Source organism: Meleagris gallopavo, chromosome 4 (assembly GCF_905368555.1).
Source record: "Meleagris gallopavo chromosome 4, MGAL_WU_HG_1.1, whole genome shotgun sequence".
NCBI classification, from domain to species: Eukaryota; Metazoa; Chordata; class Aves; order Galliformes; family Phasianidae; genus Meleagris; species Meleagris gallopavo.
Window position 1 is genome coordinate 40,150,080 of NC_139407.1, and position 20,406 is coordinate 40,170,485.

At 37.5% G+C, this 20,406-nt stretch overlaps 1 protein-coding gene across 1 annotated transcript in view; it reads right to left on the reverse strand.

The window, feature by feature from the left end:
• The window catches only part of PPP3CA (protein phosphatase 3 catalytic subunit alpha), a 190,001-nt gene that overhangs the window by 18,782 nt on the left and 150,813 nt on the right, over window positions 1-20,406 (reverse strand). The window contains exons 7-10 of the mRNA XM_085222969.1: window positions 14,396-14,473; window positions 12,713-12,807; window positions 3,580-3,705; window positions 873-947 (exon numbers count right to left, since the gene is read on the reverse strand). Coding sequence (XP_085079095.1) covers window positions 873-947; window positions 3,580-3,705; window positions 12,713-12,807; window positions 14,396-14,473 — 374 coding nt within the window. The remainder of the gene's footprint in view (window positions 1-872; window positions 948-3,579; window positions 3,706-12,712; window positions 12,808-14,395; window positions 14,474-20,406) is intronic.

The following is a 20,406-nucleotide window of genomic DNA, read 5'->3' on the forward strand; positions in this document are numbered from 1 at the left end:
CCAGATTTTTTTTTATTTTTTAATATTTCCTATCTCTAATATTATTATTACTTAAATTATTGTATCAAAACACTGAAAGCATTCATAGTAAGAACATTAGGGTTGCACAGGAGTTTTTCAATTTTTCTTAATGGAGAAGGGAAATTCTGGAGAGTTGCAATTGACTCTTGCACAGCCAAATAGCTAAGGAAATAAATTTATTTCCAAGAAACATCAAATTACAAGATATAAGTATATTTTGCCGTCAAAGAAATAGGTACAAGAGAGCTTATCATATCAATTCCCTTCCAAGTTATAGAAGAAATGATAATTCCTTTCTTTTTAGCAGAACATTTTCTGTATTTGCGTAAGTTGATTTTTATTGATTATATTTATTTATTTAAATCCATTTAGTAAGAAAGTGCATTGAAAGAAGTGACTAAAAATATTTCAGGTACAATTCTTCCAAAGTTGCAGTACCTACATTTTGGAAAGAGCACTGAAAGCTTATTTTATTGTAGGAATAATTTCATCAATATAATTAAGCTTTCTGTGGGACTCACTGGTATATTATGCATAAAATCAACATCTAATCCCTTTGTGTCATGACTCAGACATAACTCAGATTTCATGGAGAGGAAAGCATTTTAAAATCAAAACCAAAAGACTGAGACCAGAGAAAGATTTTACTTTTGGCTGGGGTTAGAAAGGCAAGATTTTCATTAATTCTTTCCAAAACATGCAGTAAGCAAATCCATTGGATTCTAGCACAACAGTTGCTTTCAGCAGCACAGAACTTCAATGGGACCCAGAAAATTATCCCAGGGTTAGTAAATAAACCTTTAAAGTAGTTTCAAGGCAAACAATCTCTATTAGGAGCAGGATGCTCTTACCATCAAAACCATCTTCTTCTGTTCCTAATTCATCATCTGAGCAGATGTTCAGCACATTCACCAGCATCTCTGTCACTAAAGGAAAACAAATGCAAAATGTTGATATCAAGCTCCCCTGGTCTGTCAAAGAGCCAATTCTAGCCATGATAATGTGAATGAAAATTCAGTACGCAAATGGCACCCACTTTTTAAATGTGGATCTTTAAGCATGTAATAATATAAGCATGGAGTGTCTGGTGTAGTTAATGAAAGGGCAGCTTGTATAGTTTTCCAATAAAAAATTGTTCTAAACGTAATAATCACTGCAATAAATAAATGAACCTAAATAAAATTAAAAAAAAAAATTACAATCTTTGCAACTGTTGAACAGCTAGGTAAATTCTGTTTTTTTTTTTTTACTTCTCAGTATATCTTTTATTTTTAATCAACTTGGACATCACAGTTGACTGCTCTTCTCTTGCTGCTACATTGTTGTAGGATTGTTGCAAAGCAAAAGAAGTAACATTCCAAATGAAAAATTATAGCAAGAGTAATGACAGTAATACTTTCATTACTACAGAGGCTTTAATAAACACTACTTTTAGTTCAACAAAACATTAACCCTATAAAGGAGCACCATCCCTTAAAACCCAGGACAAGTAGCACGAAAATGTCGTTGGTAAATTCAGAATATGTTCAGCTTGTTTGCTTTACAACTCAGGCATGGAGGGGCCAGCCTCAGACCACCTGTAAACTCAGCCCTTTTGAGAAATGGCAAGAGTGAGGCACTGACCTGAGAGCACACAGAGAACAGCCAAAATCCCCACAAAAAAAGTCACAGCCAAGTAAGTGGGATTTAGAGATCAAAAAAGCTGAAGTTATGAGGTAAAATGTGAAATAATTAGCAGACTGATAAAAACTCCACTACATCTACATGTAGTAAGCATCATTAAAATGGTTACCAGGCACAGCTAGCCTTGCACCAGCTACACAGACTGAAAGTATAAATTTTTGAATCAAATGGTTATTAAAATTTTCTTCTGTGACAACTTTGATGTTTTTTGAAACATAAGAAGGGTGGAGCAAAGCTATTTTTTTTTCCTAAATTAGTGCAGGATTTAATATTTTTTTGTTTGACAATATTAGTGGAAAGACTTTCCACACTAATAATTGCAAATGTAACTAACTGCTTCCTACCTTTGTTGGCCTTTGAGGAATAAAAAAATCTATAAAAGAAGAGAATTAAAAAGCTGTATAGAACATCAATTCTTACACTCATTGAGTTTTGTTTTGCAGAAAGGGGAAACACTAATTTTACCTCCTCTTCCTTGGGCTTCAAAGTTTGCAAGCAATTGGTAGCAGTGAGCGCATGAGAAGATACGACGGACAACAAATTAAAAAGACAAAAGAGTGGATGTGTTCTCAGGATCTCACTCAATCTTAACTGCGCATTCCACAGTCCCAGGGTTTCATCTATGGGAATGTCAATAACAGACCTCTGGGAAATGGTCTGACAGAGCATCCTACAGAACTGCCATGTATATGCAGAACAGACTCATCATCAGAGCAGAGTGTGTCTGAATTTATGGTCAAACAAAATGAAAGCATTTTATCTGCCTCACAAAACTCTGAAACACGCATCAGCACGGATTATGTAATGTCTCCATTAGTGGAAACAGCTGTCTATTTTCTGTTAATCCTCATTTTATTGTCTATCTGTTCTGTTCACAGAGACCTCAGCCATGTCAGTGGCAGCTTTTCTAGTACAAAGGAGTGGCTGCAAACAAAGCTGGTCATGTCTGCAGGTAAGAGCCACAGCTGGCTGTATTTTCAGTTGCCTATTAAGAGGGAACTGTTTCTCCAAGCAGCTTTTATGAGTTTATTATAGTTTTCTGGCAGTAATTGCTATTGCAGCAATGTACTATAATGGATGGATCAAAGCAAGCCTCATCTCAGGCCCTGAATAAAATGACTTGGGTTTAAGCAGTTTGCATTATGTATTCATTTAATACGTTAGACTAAAGCTTTTTTTTTGTGCCCTTTGTGTGCTTGCCATTCACAGCATGAAGTTGTCTTCAGGCAAGATCTGGAGCATCATGTTTCAGTAACTCATGAGCTACATTTTAGGGTGAGTCTTCTCGCCAACGAGGCACCATACACTCTGGGTGGAGATGGGGCTTAGAGGCACATTTTCCTTCATGTGCTTCCTTCTCTGCTATCAAGGAACAATAAACCAGAGTGGGTCTTAGCATCACCAGCTCTGTATTTACTGGTGAAAAAGCAACTCTATCACCTTATCATGGCAGGTCAGCTGGATAAAGCTGTAACCATAATGTAGTAAAGTCTGACATGATGTCCTTCAAGCAGAGAACAATATTCAAGAGAATTCCCAAGAACTTATAAAGCAACAGCTTATAAAGTAAAAAATTTATTCAATGAATTCGCCTCTAGCCTGCAGCATTATAAAATCCATTTCTACTGCAGATACAGTGGCATCATAGCCTGAAAAAAGTGGAAATTACAAGCAAGAAAAAACAAACAGGAGAAGTGTGGCTAACCTTTGGTAATTGCCTGTCCCTGTGGCCTGTTTCTTCAAATTTGTCTTTGAAAGCAATTCATCCATCTTCAAATTATTCTTATCATTTCAAATAGACTATGGCACATGCACAGTGACTAACAAACCATTCTACAGTTTCTAAGAACATATGAACAAAGAAAATTTACGCACCCTTCTCACCCACAAATGGCAAGGACCAGGTAAACACATCCATGAAATTTGGAAGCCAGTAAGGATGAGGGGAGCAGTTGAACTGCCTGATATTCATAACGTTGTTCTCATATTTCAATACTGCAGCTAAAACAAGAGAAAGAGACAAAAGATGTCAGCTACATCAATAACTCACTCTCAGACCAGTAACACTGGTAGTATTCATAGCCTTCAGGGCTGCAAGACCAGCTTTCAACCACTTGACACCGCATAAGCAGCACTCGACTGCTAGTTATGACAGGATATAACCTCATAGAAGTCACAAGCCATTTCCAGTCTGGAAGTGGTGTCATCTGCTAGTACTAAGATGTGTCGCTAAGTGAAATAATAACTTTTTGAGTACACATAAACATAGGCTCTAGCATTGGCTCCCAGAAAAGAATAACGGAGACTACCCACCCAGTGTTCCTTCTACATAGTTATCTGAGCTTCTCACAATCACACTTAGGAGATAATAAATAAAAACTTTTATCAGTCATATTTTGAATGCTACTTTTTCAGTGAAACACTTTCAACATATTTCATTGATGATAAGATACAACAGATCATACTTTCTTCTCACATTACTTAATCCCTATGAACAAGAGACTGTAGGAATGCACAGTAATAGTATTTTGTCTTGTTCCATTTAAAATTCGTATCATTCTTGTCAAGAGTCTTTAATAGAAAAAGACTACATCTGCTAGCATGCAGAAATATAGATATTTATGCTATAGCCAGAAGACTTCTAAAGCACCTTGTCAGTGCTATCTTGTGTTAATGGCTTCAGGTTTCTATCTGAAACAGGATCTGAATGACTTCAACTTATTTTTCCAATACTCAGAACAAAGTAAATGAAAGCACTGCAAAATGCATCAGTAAGAAACAGCTATTTATTTCTAGAAAAGATCATGCTGTACTCCAGCCCAGTGCAGATGAAAGTCAAATGAAAAGGGAAAGGATGAATATTGCTTGGGTATTGCCAAGAGCACCAAGAGTGTAGGCAGGAGAGAATATCAATTCTCTCAGGGGCAACATCAATTTGTCTAGGGAGGCATAAAGTAATAATGTTGAAAATGCAAAAGATGACATAAAATGAAGTCTAACATAAACCTAGATAACTGCCTTTATCAAAACTCGTTTACTAAAGCATTAAGTTTGCCCAATGTTATGCTAATACTGTTACAACAGCAAATCTAGACTTTTATGCAATTTTAAAATTTTTATAGCCTTAAGTAATTACTACAGTGCTGTAGATGACTCAAACCTCTGGTAATTTACTGAGACCACATGGAAGAACACTGAGTGGGGATGGAAGAAAAAACAAGTGCTGAATTTCTATTGTTCACTTTATGACCTATATGCCTCACCTTGGGAAACAGTAAAGCAATTTAATCCTTTCCTTCTCCACCCTACCCCCTGTCCCCCCCAACTCTTTTACCTGCCTTCTTGCAAAGATCTTAAATAATCTTCTCATAGCATCTTAATAATGTAGTTGAAGACTCAATTTGGTAACAGTATCTCTAACCTAATTAGTGTATACTTTAATTTACAGAATATATTTCTTAAAGTTAGTAATTTCTAGAATTATGCAAATATATTTATTTTGCACATGTGCGTATTTATGATGTATGGAGCCATTTATGAAATAGAAGAACAAATATTTCTTTGTTTATGGAGAAAAAGGCAATTTTGAGATGACCACCTAAAAAAAATAGGGACTCATAACTATCTCCAACAGAAAGAAATTAAAGTTTTTAAAGAATACAGATACAGAAGACTGCAGATGAGAGTTTTCATCAACATGGCACTAAGGAAATACTGTTGAAGCTTACAAAGAAAGCAAGAAACATAGATGATAATACCATCGTAAATGATGAAACAGCAAGAATCAAAAGTACGTCAGAAATGTAGCACGTCAAAGACACAGACTAGAAAGCATATCATATTTGGTCTTCCCTTTTCCAACTGTATTTTTAATTAATACTTCCCTAGGAGGAACACAGTTCCAGTGACTGGTTATTACTTAACAGCCAGTGCTGGCAATGAAGTTGCATGACTTCAATATGTCAAAAAACATGGGGAATGCAGTATTTCACACATGGACTGGAAGAGATGAACAATTAACTCCAATTATTCACCTGTTTCCACTGACTGAAGTGTTTCAATCAGAACTTTTTGAAATCTTTTATTATTTTTAATGCATAACGTTGTTGCTAAAGGCCTTCCGTTTTGCTGCTGCTGACAGTCTGGAAGTGACCTGGGAATTTCTGAAGCCTGCTTGCTGGTGCACACTGAAAACAGATTGCTAACATTTATATCTTCTGCCAGCTAGACACCCTTAATTTAAATAAAGCACATTTGACCCTTGCCCCTTCTATTGGCAGTCATTCTGCTTTTCAGTAAAAATGGCCTAATCCTGCTATTAGCAAAAATGAGAGAACTAGTGCGAATGCTCTTAATATTTCCTTCACTTTTTTGCTTAAATTACCGAGGACACATCAGACTTCATTCTTCTTCTATTACAGTGAAACAATTGCATAATAAAAATAAATAGCTTGTGGCTTTGCAGTAAAAATGAATCAAAACCACACAAACTTAATGGATGTGAAGATTCATTGAGGGGGACTAAAACTTCAACTGATTCATTTTAGTAAGTTGAAGAAAGTAAGTTTCCCTTCCTGCTATTTCTCCAGTTTACCATCAAATTTCTTCTAAGTTATGTGGAAGATGGATCTTTTACAGAACTACTTATTTATTTAAGCTAACCTCTAAAAAAGACTGCGTCCTAAACAAGACAGTTGGCAAAAATGAAGTTGTATGGTTTCAAGGTTGGCTTTTTTGTTTGGCTTCTTTTGTAGGAAGACAATTTACTTTGAGATTACTGTACAAAAAATATTTTTGCATCACTTTATTAATTTATATACCTAAACATCTTCGAAAAGCAATTTTTAAGAACAGGATTTTAAAAACAATTCTCTTCCATAAGTAAAGGTACGGTTTCCTCACAAATGACTTCAAGAGTCACTTGAAGGAAAAAAAAAACTCTGTACAATAGAGTAGCAAAATAACAAAGATGGAAATGTTCTCAAATACCTCTATTCTTAAAAGATTAAAATAAGGCAAGATAGTTACTAGTGCCACAAATACTTTTCTGAATTTGTAATTTACAATCTTTAATTTACAGATGTAATGTACATCAAATATTTTACTATCTAATATGATGCTCTTAAACAGATCAGCTCTTGCTTAGTAGTCAGAGGGAGAAAACTTCAGCTGGATTGAGAAGAAATTGCTGCTTTCCTGAGCTTTGCTGGCCCCTTGCTTTTTCTGTCTGCTCACAGATCTGTTCTTCCTTTGTTGGCTCAGAAAAGGTTTGGGGGTTTCATCTCCACTTCATTCTCAACTTTACATTACTCTGATGCATAAGTAGCTACAGAAAACCTCAACAGCCCTGATGGAGCAGGAATCTTTTGAAGATTATATGACTATAGGCCACATGGTTGCTGGTTGAGGAAATGGAACAAAGTGGGATGCATCCCTGAGCAAAATCTGGCTCTCTCAAACATTTATTTCGAACTTCAGATGCTTGTTATGCAGCCCCTATACTTCTCATTCCAAAGCTATACTCAAGACACTAGCAGAACAAGCCACTGGTTGCAGTTTCATAGTCCATAATCACCAAGAAGAGCAAGAATCTTATTTTCTTATTCCTAAACAGTCACACACGTTTTAACTTCATTTTGGTATTCACAGCTGTAAATGAGTTTTAGAAGCCAATGTAAAGTGAAGATGTGCAGATACCCTAAATGACATTATACCTCTTTCCAGTGCCTGTAAACTGAGATATTGGATGCTGAAATCGCATTAGAATGAAATGAAAGACTAATGCAGCAGGCAATGGGAATTCGTACTGTTTATTTTAAGCATTTAACATCAGTACCTACAGCTGGAAATATGGGTGGTGATGAACACGCAAGTGAAAAACCTTCTTCCTTCGGCTTAGAATGGAGACAGCTTTTCTATCTCGTCAGGATAAAGCACAAGCACTGATGCTACCTGAGACTGTTATAGAGGAGCCTCAGTCACCCCCATGTCCTGTGTCATACCTGTCAGAGCTGAGTGGATACCACAGATCCCTCTGACATAAAAAACGGCACTTGAAAAGCCTGTATATTGGGAGCTGAATTAAGGCCTTAGGCAAAGTGCACAACATTAAACTGTTGCCCTATTGTTCACGTACTCAAACACATCATACAACCTGCTTCAAGTACTGCTGAATATTTTTTCAGTGCAAAGTAATTGAAAACCTGTTTGTCAGAGGAAGACAATTGAGCATGGTAGAAAACCAGCCCAGAATAAACTGCATTTATTTTAGGTAAACAACCACAAGGTAATTTCAACAAATAAATTAACTAATTTTCTTGTGTTTTTTTTTTTTTTTCAGAATTCTCATCCTGCACTTAGAAAAGTAGCGAAAGATCTCTCAACTTCTCCACATTAAACAGAGAATTTCAATTTCTGACTTGATGCCAAATTAACTTCAGCATTAACTGTGCAACTGGGAGCAGTACTTTCTCCTTCAGCAGAGTTGCTAAGTAACCACAGCGTTTGCTGCCTGAGACAGGTCAGGGATAAGGGCCAGTGAAATGCTTATGGAGTTTAAACATTTTCAAAGGAAAAAACGACTCACAGCGCAGGATACTGAAGTAAATAATACAATAATGAAGTAGGGCTAATTGCGGTTGGAAATTCTGAAGAATTTCATTTGACATGTACAATTGTATCTTCAAAAGATATAGCACCAAACATCTCTGCACTGGCAAAGACATGGCCTAAATATTCCAAGAGCTTCTCTTTAGAAGCTTTTGTTTCCTTGAGAAGGCCTCATCAGAAAAGCAGTGATAGAGCATTCAAGAGAACTGATGGGGCAAACAGAAGGTTGCACAGCATCCCCTTTGCATGATGGGGTATTATTTCTGAAAGATCATTTTTTGCCTTCCAGGTACATTATTCTGCCTTTTTCCAACGTGAAAATAATTTTCTATCAGGCCAATCTGCATCAGGTATATTTCTTAAAATCTATCTACAGTATACCACGTGCTGATGCTTTATACACACTTGACTGATATGTTACTTATCTGATTTGTTAACAAGCACATCAATGTACATCTGGTCTTGATTTTTCTAGTATTCCTAACACTCCTATCCACTGCATATTTCCTTCGTTTCTTTCCATCATCTGCTTTTCCTTTCAGCAGCAGCACATGTACTTTGAAAAATGTTGGAAGAGATGTATTATTTTCTTCAGTAACTTTGGATTCTCTAGTGGTTATCTCATCACTATGAAACCTACTCTTTTAAAAATTTTCAGAATAGTCTGTCTTTAGGCAGCTAGTTAAAATTGTTCATTCAGCCAAAAAGCATGCACATGCATGCATGACACCAAAGTGACAGCCAGAGACTAAAATATTAAGTATTGACAATAATTAACAAATAAATTGCATGCCTCTGTAGATCTTCTGTAAAATCTTTGTTGTTGTTGTGGCACAAACAGCATTAAAGCAAGTCCTAATTAAGGCAGTATGAGCTATTAAAAATTGAAATGTGGGAATGAATGTTTAAACACTGTACAAGGCCAACAGGTCAAACAATGCAGTGCTTTTTGGCAACCTCTTACTGTTGCTACAGAGAATTTCTCCTGGTGATGGGCATTCTAGAATCAAGAGGTAAATTTCAGTTTCTTGATCTGGACAGCCTTCGTCTTGAAGCCACAGGTAACTATTATAATCAATTATAATGAAAATCAGGAGGATTTTTAATCTTCTCCAAGAATATCTCTTAGAATACCACCAGTGTACCAGTATTCCTCATAAAAAGTTTTATTAATTAACTTACAGAATCTTTTTTTTTATGCCTTCTAATAATAGGAGTGCATAAAGGTTTGGGACAGTTATGAAATACTGAACAGAAACTCAGAAGTTGCCAAAAACATATGCATGAATTCTTTGCCTTTGCCAATGTTCTTCATTATAATAAATATGGAAGGCATTAATAACAATAAAGAGGAAGGAGACACTAAGCTTCTTACATCTAGGTAGTTTCTGAGTCTTGGAATACTCTGAAAGCATCTCTCTGCCTCCATTAACTACAACTCTGACTCCAATAACTACAAAAATTTGGGACCCCTGACTGTAATTCCTTGAAAAACCTAACTTTGGCACTTGAAGTCATGCATGTGTGTGGGCTGGGGCTGTGACAGAACCAAGAGCCACTTGATGGCTGATCAATTCACACAGATTTCAAGACGCCATGGCTCGTAATCAGAAAGATGCAGAGAACTCCCTCCCAGGACAGAATCCAGGGGTTCCAGCCAAAAGAGATTCCCATGGCTGATCAGAACAGTGACAGCATATGTCAAGGGTCCATAACAGCACTACTAGCAGCAGATATGCTGAATGTGGTTTTCTTTGGGTATCTTGTCTACAGCTACTCCTGTTGAATTTCCATTTGCTCTAGGAGTGTTCCCTATCTGCCCTTTGTGTGAGTATCTGATTCTGGTGATCTCCAGCTGGGACTGAATAAACTCTTAAAGCTAGCAGCCAAGCCTAGTCCTGGTGAAGTGCTCTGAAGATATACAAGAAAGAATAGTTGCTTAAAGGGATATAAGAACTATTAGCCAAGGATACAAAATGAGAATTCCTAGCCCCTTGTAGCTTTTACTTTCCTTTTATTAAAAAAAATGTTTTTTAAAAAGCAACATTATTATGAACAAAAAACAAACAAACAAAAAAAAAAACCAAAAACAAATCCTACAGCATTTGTGCCTGTAGGAGATGGAGACTGCTATGAATTTATGCAAGGTGACTCTGCTAACTAAGTTTCAACCAGAAGCATATTAAGAACCTATATTAGAAATGGAAGGCACCAGTAGGAGTGTAGCTGCCTTTCCAAAGGCTGACAGTAACTGAAAACTCAATGGTTTGGTTTAAAAATCAATCAGGTTTCGCACTGATGCACAATGAGTCAGCTTGAGCAACTACTCTGCAACACCTCTGTGCGGAGGTGTCCTCCTTCACCTCCTGAAATTAGCCAGCCAGAAGTTCTGCATTCTTTCTATCTACTGCACATCAAGCATGTCAACAAGTGGCTTCTTCTTTTTTTTCGGGGGGGGCTGCTTCAGAATGACAGAGTTTTTCCTTTCTTGAGCAGGGAAGCAAATGCCCAAATGCTATCGAGATGAACGTGCATGAGTAATGCAGCATGAAAAAGTATGCATGATGTGCTTTAAAAGCCAAGAGCCAGTGCAGTCAGTCACATGAAATAATGCATCAGAGCTTCTAATGAGAGAAAAGGAGGCAGTTAAACTAAACAGAAATGCATTAGAAATCCACTAAAGGTCAGCTTCTAAATTAAAAAAAAAGACATATTAAGGAGTGGCACATTGGTGCTGCTCTCCTACTGCTGTGATTTCACCTGACCTCACTCAGACTGGATACACTCAGCAACCCATTGAAATGTCATTCGTGACCACAGATGGTTATCAGCTCTCAGAAGCTGGCCCAGAACCTTTTATCAGCAAGGACTTTCCACCAGTCTTAAGGTTTCCACAGTGGGAGACAAGTGAAATGACTCTGCTTCAAAATAGAGATAAAAGAAGGGCAGTTCTTTTTCACCACCCAAACTTTGAGCTGCAAAAAATCAAGATTTTGAATTTTATAAATCTTTACTAAAATAATAATATAAAATAATACATTTATTAATGTCTGCCTTCATGACAAAATCTGATGTTGCTAACCCACTACCTCCATGTGCACGGAACTGCCTTCATGTATTATGAAGCAAGAGGCAAACGCTTCATGTCACACTACTTCTACAGACCTGTCATCAGACTGCACTCTGCCCAAAGCAGCCAACTCACAGCACACTTTTCCACCAAGACCATTGCTACTGCCAAGAAAATTAACACATTCCTTGTTTCATCCTGCTCTTTTGGGTTGCTGTATTATTTACTTTTACAAAAATAGCTACTGACAGCTCTACTTAGATAGTTATTTTGTAGAATGTTCTTAATTTTTCCACAAGTTAATACACATGAACAAAACTCCTTACCCAACAGTGAATTATTTCCTCCCTGTACATACATTGAATGGCATAGTAGCTTTTAGATTAGAAGTTTTATAACAGAAAATGACGCTTGAGGAAGTTTTGTTTTGCAAGTTTGCAAAAAGAAAAACAACAAAAAAAAAGCTTTTGTAGGCAACCATCCAAATTAAAAATGTCTCTGTTCAAGGACTGATCTCTGCAATGAAATTGCTTTTCCCATTGGAAAAAAAAATCTTTTTCTTACTATCACATACAAATAACGTTAGCTTTACTGGGAATGGGAGGAAGTAGACATTACTGATCATTCAAAGATATTGGAGGACAGGTTTATTAGAATGCTTTACTTTCAGAAACAGGTTTGGTTTTTTTCCCAGTTCATTAGAGATTTCAGGGGATGCAGTAAACTCAGAGAAGCTGCAAGCACTCATATTCATCAGAGCCTTTATAGAGTGACCAATGACTGCTTATTTGTGCAACAGCCTTTCTTTGGCTAATGGAATTTTATTTCCTACCTAATTGCTTTCAAATGATTAATAAACAAAACATAAAGGAACTCAGACAATATGTATTCCAAGCCTTACCCACTGAAGATCTGTCAATGTTTGTTAGCTGGCTAGAAGGTTTGTATATACAAACCCCATTAATTTTCTTGGGGAGCAGAAAATGACCAAAATAATTACATTGAACACCGGTCTCCAAACACACCAACAACAGCACTTCATAAAATACTTCTCTTTGTTAATAGAACTGTTTTTAGTGTTGTTTCCTGTATAACATTTACTTAATAACTTGCAGTCAAAATACAGAAATATCCTAAGGCATGTTAGAATCTACAGTTATATTCAGAGGCATACATCTGCCTGTAATAAACTCAATTAAATTTGCATTAAGTTGTAAATTGAATGGTCATGAACTAATAAATAGAAAAAGGAGAGAAAGGGAAAAATAATGTAATATATTTGAGCAAAGAATTACAGTCTACTGTATATCAATAGAAATTAAATCTTACCTTTGTTATTGTATACATCTAGATAGTTTGGTGCTGAAAAAATTGTGATTAGTGAAGGGAAGCCTGTTGTTTGGCTTTTCCTGTACATGCGATACCTAAAGGAAAGAGAAGATATTAATAATTGTCCCTTGTTGAAACCTCACTTATCACTGACCAAATACGGTGTAAAAAACAAGTACATTACTGCACTGGCATTTATAAATGCCAGAAGATGTATATATGTGCTTTTTTAAAAACAGAAAAAATAGTATTCCTGCAGATTTATTCATTATTTCCACTCAGGATACCAAGGAATGCACATATTCAAAAGATGCAACTCTGAGTGCAATTTAGCACAGCAGAAGTTCTTTTTTTATTATGAATTTGCTAGTGGCCCGTCCCTGCACACGTGGCACCCTGGGACGCTTCCAGCACTTGGTCTTTCACAGGACTGACTAAAGGCCAGCACCAGCACTCTTCACTTCAGAAGAGAAGGCAATCTTCTCCCCAAGCCTCCGGCTGCTTACACTCCTGCATGTGGAAGTGATGGCAAGGCTGGGGAGGTGGACAGTAGAGAAAGGAAGAGGAGCCAGAGGGTCAGATATTTTCAGTGCTACATCTAATCTAGTTGTGTCCATTAGCCAACTTATTAGTGCTTGCATGTTTTCATTACTTAACCTTTCTGTATTATGAAAAATAAAAGGCTTACTGGACCAACAGAACAACACATAATCAGCCAAGCATTAAACCTACAAGAAACTGAAAGCTAACTGACCTAACAGTATTTTTGTCTTAGTTTGACACAAGCAACACCAAATACTTCTTGTTAGTCTTAAGCTACAAGAAAATAAAGAATGTCCATGATAGCTGCACTGAAACCATTGCAGAGACTCAGTGCAATCCTTTCAATAAAACTTTATATTTCACCTTATATTGGAAAGCAATAGAATAAAAATGAAATTTCATTACCCTTGGGTATTTCATGCCAGTTACTTTTAGCAGAGAAATAGCTTGCTTTTAATTGCATTGAGATTTTTAAGTATGTGATAATTCAAGCATTCAGAATAGCTTTTTATATGCATAGTACATATCGACCTAAACCCTACAATATCATTACTTTATCTGTTATACTGTTCAGGATGGGTAAAGTTTCTACCTCCAAATAAACACAATAAACAGATTACTAATTTATGCAATACACCCAAAGGTATTTATTCAGATACCAACTCTTCACCAAAACTTCTCAACTATGGTACATTCAACAAATTTTCATGGTAAAGTATACATATTCTTGACCAGCAGGTCAACAAATGTGAAAAATTTGAGAGGGAACAATTCTGGCCTTCATGAGCCAAACTGCTTCCTGGGCATCACGGCAGCCTGTGTCAGCCACATTTGTAAAATTTATTTTGCTAAGCTGAACTGATTTCCCCTCCCAAACTTGGCATCCAAATAACTTCTGATCATTTTATGTCACTTAAAATCACTAAATGTAATTGGGATATATGAGGATTCATTAAGTCCTGTAGCTTGGTAGTAACAATGTGAAAGATTGCGCATTCTAATGCCAGTGCATGCTTTTGTACCATTAATAAAAAGTAATCTTACATTGCAAGATCTCTTAAGTTTTGCAGTTCTCTCTCACTCAGTTATTCTTTCCTGCCCTGCATAGTTTCGCCTGGTGCCCTCTCCACACACACTTACCCAGCATCCTGGGCTTCATGAGCTCGAAGTATAGATAACAAGTTATTGTGCTGTAGGAATTCACACACAGCAGGGTAACTGTTGGAAGAAAATAATAGCATCTGTTATGGTATTACCAGAAGCACCACACTTAGCTCTAGCTTTCAAAAAATGATCCAATATGCATCATTCATGAAATAAGCCCTGCTTTGCTGGCACATTTCATCAGAGACAGCACTATAAGCAGCACTTTCTTCTCCCATCCCATAATTGCACTGAGTGAAAACAGTGGAATTCTGCAATTTATTACATAACAACCACAATGCAGCCAATCAGAAAGTTGTTTCTTCTACTGTACTTTTAGATTCAACGAGCTCAGAACAAGAAAAAAAGCAATACAATGGTTGCTTGCAGCAGAAAACCTTGTCCCCTAACTGCAGTAAGCACAGGCTGCTTTTGGACACTAAGTAATAAGGTAGGAGAGAGAAGGAGAAACAAAGAAGAAAGGCAAAACAGTCTCCAAATTACATTTGTGATCTTATGAGTGTCACATCTCTGATAAACAAGAACTTTCCCCTTAGCAACTGAAAATATGAACTGTGTGACTTCTGAACTCCTCCAAAGCATGCTCACTGAATGTACTTTTACAAGACATATTCTACTGTATGAAGACAAAATAATTAGATGAAAATGGTGCAAATCCCTCTGTCATGATATTTTCCTGCACATGAACAGTGCTGCTTTCAAATGGCGGAGCCCTTCTCCACCACCTCTGTATCATGAAACCCATTCTTACTGTTACAGACACTGAACAAGAATGAAGAGCACAACCTGTATGCAGTTTTGTCAGTACAAGTGAAAAATAATCATTTTTTCGAGAAAAGTTTAAAATGATAGCTAAATACATGTTAACAGAACTTGAAATTACTCCATATTGCTAGTTTCTAAAACAAGCTGTTCATTGTTGTAACAGGTGTTTTCTTGCTTTCAAACCATTGATGATTCTCCAAGTCTGTATTAAAAGACAGCCAGCATGAAGGCCATCTACCACTTCAAGACAGCAAGCAGAACAACACCTATCCTTAGAAAGTTAATGCAGAACTGATCTGGCTTCCTCTGTCAAAAGACAACAAAAGAAAGAGCAAAACACAATAAAGAATGTGCATTTATGAGTGTAAAGGTGAAGCAGCAGTGGAATAAAAACAACTCTTCACAGATCTGACAAAACCTTATCAGACCCCTTAAAAGCATGCAAGGGCTGGGAAAGACTGTTTAACCAGATGGCAGATGTGGAGGCTCTTCTCTTTTTCCTCTCATCAAGTCAATCCTATGTATTTTGTTTTGCTTTATGCAGATTTATTTCCCACCCTTGAAACTAAGAGATCATTAAGCTGACTGCTTTCTCTGTCGTGATCCTTCATCCTGGCAGGAAAGTGAGCACCCCGTGAGTTAGCAGACGGCCCTGCTCCAAATCCCTCTGCCTGGTGGTCCTCTTTCTGAAAGGCACTTTTGAATTTCACCTTCCTCATTGGCAGACTTCCAGCATGGTACTGGCCTCACTCTCACAGCAGCTTAAGGAAGTTGCATTTAAAACATTAAACCTGAGGATAAAGCAAGTGTTACCACCTCCTGTCACTAACTTCTGTTTAATTAATGCTCTAAAAAATACAAAATCCTATAATAACCAGACGAAAGGGCTGGTATGCTGTCCTAACATCACTGATGCCCCTTCAGCACCAGCAGATGAGACGTCTGTGTAACGAAGGCCAGACATTCTTCCAGCTTGCCTTTACCAGAACTCCTGAAGGAGAAGCACAGCCTTCTGTCTCATGGGAGGCCTTCTGAATGTGGTCTGTCCCACAGCAGAGCCTTGGCTGTGACTGAGAGATGCATCCAGCAGATGTTTCCCTGGATTTGAGGCCCAGGATAAGGCTCACAGATGCTACAGCTCTCTCTTCCTATTGCTGGGCAAGCTGGAGAGCAACAATCAAAACTGTTGCTTAAAGAAGCAAAAGAAAAATCAAAACAAGTGACAAATGGTGTAAACTTCACAAAACAGCTCTGAAATTTTATCTCATGGCTGAAGAAAAAGCAGAACAGATTCTGTATTAACATCCATTCACAAAGCTATTTTGCAGTATTGATTCAATGACTCCTGTAGTTCAAATAATAGAACAGGCAGAAAAGTTTAAAAAAGGAAATACAAAGAGCCGGGGAAGACACAAAGGCATCTCTACGATCACTTGTGTGCTGGTTCTATGACTCAACGGGCTCACAGCATGCCTGTAAACACTGCAAACCAACCTGTAGCGTCCCTGCATCTCTGCATGTACTTTACAATCAAGCATCATTGGTGGATGACAAGCTGGACATGAGCCAGCAATGTGCTCTCGCAGCCCATAAAACCAACCAATCCTGGGTTGCATCAAAAGAAGCATGACCACAGCAGGTTGAGGGAAGTGATCCTGTGGTCCAGAGGAGGACCACAAAAAATGATCCAAGGGATGGAACACCTTCCCTATAAGAGCAGAGAGAGCTGGGGCTGTTCCCTTCTCAGAAGAGAAGGCTGTGATAGTGACCTTTCAGTATCTAAAGGGGAGCTGCAAGAAAGAAGGGGACATACCCTGTAGCAGAGTCTGTGGTAAAAGAACAAGGGAAAATGGTCTCAAACTAAAAGAGGGGAGATTTAGACTGGATAGAAAGAAAATGTTTTTTTACAGTAAGGATTGCCCAGCGAGGTGGTAGATGCCCCATCCTTGAAGATTTTCAAGATGAGGCTGGACGGGATCTGAGCAACCTGATCTAGCAGTAGCAATGTTACTCTTCACTATAGGAGAGTTGGACTAGATGACATTTAAGAGTCCGTTCCATCTCAAACAATTCTAGGTTTCTATTATAATGCTCCAGGGCTGCATGTACCATCAAACACCCTGGCGAGAACCCACTGTTTCGCAGTACCTTAGGGACAAAGTACAGTCACACGGTAACACAGTTACCAAAAATATTTAAGAACAACTTTTTGCTCAATGTACTGACCAAGTTTTTAAAAAGTCTCAACCAAGCAGACGACCTGCTGTCCCATCCATGATCTCTTTGGTCACTCTCAAGGCCCAATTATAACCACTTATTAGCCCCATTAGTTTATTCCAATGCACATGAGTGAGATGATAATTCAGAAATGATGATGCAAAATCTAATGCCTCATCTTTCTTCAGCTTATCCAAGGGAAATCTTAGTGCTCACTTCCAACCCTCGTGGACACTTTGAAGCTGACATGTTCTTTGCAGCTAAAGTCTACAAACCCACTCAAAGGGCACAGTGCTGGTTATCAACATAGCCTACCTAGTGTATGTTCTCAGGTATGGTATTTGGAATCACCCAAAAAAACTGGAATTACAAAATAACTTAAAATCCCAAATTAGATGGGGGTACAGTTTTGGCAACAGCAGTCACCTCAAAAGCTGACGGGCTGCCATTCAAACCAGTGTCAAATGAGAACTAATTTGCATACCTTTCTTTTCATAATTAATTGTGACTACATGTAGGTTTAGGGTGCATTTTGTTTAGAAATTTTTACATTACCTAATGAAAACTGGAGTCTATAACGAAAAATCTGATAGACAGTTGATTATGTTCATTATTAGTGTGGCTGCTCAAAATGTCTAGCTTAATACATCTTTTTCCAAGGTATTCTTTTCATGCAGCGTTAAGAACTACTTTTACCACTTAAATAAAGTGGTAAAAAAAAAAAAAAAAAAAAGCTTCCAAATAGACATGATAGGTTCTTCTTTCCATTTCAAAGTAGAAAAGTTTTTCCTTTTTTTAATATCTTAATTATCTTATTCATCATACATTCAAGGAAAATAGACTTGTATTAGCAGGATTTGGCTATTTTTCAGATTCTACACAGCCCATTACCAAGAAAAGGCAAAGAGGCCAAGTAGTGCTCCATGCAGACATAAGAAAATTTGACTGTCATATTTACTTCTATGTAAATAGCATGACAACTGTAGTGAAAAAAACAATCTCAGTACCAAAACACTACCTCACAAGTAGCCACAAGGCAACTCACAAAGGTTTTTTTTTTCTTTTGCTACTTGCTGAAGTGGCTGCTGGGGAGAAGCAAAGTTTTCAGCTGTATGTAGATGTTACGTATGCTGTACTGGTTTTGACAATACAGGGCTTCAACTATCAGCACTTTGTTTTGCTCCCGCCTAAAGGTGATTTCATCTTAAACATTCTTCAACACAAATTTGTAAATACAGAAAAGTATCCCACAGTAACGTAGGGAAGTAAATTCATAGGTATAATACCAGAAATCCTGAAGCTATGGGCCTTGGAGAACAAGATGTTGCAGCAAGCCCTGCAAACGGCCAAAGAATCAAAGATTATGTCACAGCTTACTAGAAACAAGTTTTTTACAGAAATTTCCACTTGGATTTTTTTTTTTTTCTAAATTTGTATAATAAAAATCACTAGATTTTAAAATATTTCTAATCAAAGCAGTCATCTTGTAAGCAAATTCTCAACTTGTTTTTGAGTGCTACCCTTCCAGAAACACTCTCCTCCTTGCCCTGCTTTGCAGAGCCCAGACTTTAATTCAGATGAGCCAGAAATAAAACAGTTGGCCAAGAGGGAAAACAAACAAACAGAACCCCCCCCCCTCCCCACGCAACAGGCTTTTCCAGAACAACCTACCGCTCTGCCTGCACCTCATGTGTCATGCTGAATCACAGAAGAGCAGTGACTCACAGAGAAAACAAAATATCCCACTGCTAAACTAGAGATGTTATTCTCCATGGAGTATGTGACTGTGATATATCCCCCTTCAGCATTCCTTCTTCACTAAAATGTCTCATGAATATTTTACTAGTTCTGAGGTATCTTTTGCATGATCAATGATTTCTTCTGCACAGTTTTGAAACAGAAACAATACTTAGCTAACATGAACCAAAAGAGTAGATATTTCTACATTGATCTTCCAACAATAGCAGGAAAACAATGGATTCCATGCAAGTACGCTCATCAGCATCCATACGCCGTGATTTCCACTTGCATGGTTTGCATTTTGCCAAGGAACATCCAGCCCTTCTCATAGAAATCACATGCACATGTGCAAAAGATGCATAAAGAGGCACATTCATAATAACAGATGTCAGTGAAAGTTTTGACTTAAAATATACCCCCAAAACAGACCATGTCAAAAATTGATAGCATGTTATTGTTTGAATAAAGTTTATTTTTCATCTAGTAATATTCCAACACATTCAAACAACAGGCACAGACATGTTGGGAGCATGGTTATTCTTTGTTTTGCATTTATAGGATATCTTGAAGGCACAAACTCTTCTGGAAGTCCTTCAAAGCTACCAAAAATACCTGCAACTATGTAAAAATAACAGCTTCCATCTCAGCCTCTTTTAGAACTCCCCAAATAAGAGTGCATCATCCTACACTCCAGGAGCCCAGCCACCTCCACCTCCTGTCTGGACTGATGGGTCATTTCCTAGCAGACATAATTTGAAGGTTTCAGACAAATGCAGCTTGTCTTCAGCTAGATTTATGATTCAAGGAAACGCAAAGATAGAACTGAACAACCTAAGTGACATGGACAGGTCAGAAAATGACTCACACACATTTGAGAACAAGGCTTTAAATATGTTTTGAAATGTTTTTGTCACAAAAACAACCACCACAAAAAAAAAAAAAAAGGTATTTACACATACTGATGTTCTAAATGGTAGGAGGAAATGACAAAACCAACCAAGACATTTGGCTTGCTTCCCCCTGTGTTCGCCTCCACATGACTTTTCAGAAGCTGGAGAAGCAGACATACCAGGACAACAGTCCGAAAACCTTTCTGATCTTCAGTCTAACCCATCTCTAGCCCTCTTATGTGCACCTGGATAGACATAACTTGGACAGGTGAGCACTGTCATAGTATCAACTTTGGCCTGATCATTTTATACATCCACAAATTGCTATTTTCATGCAGTACTTAATCATGAAAGCTTTTTTTAATGTATGAAAAA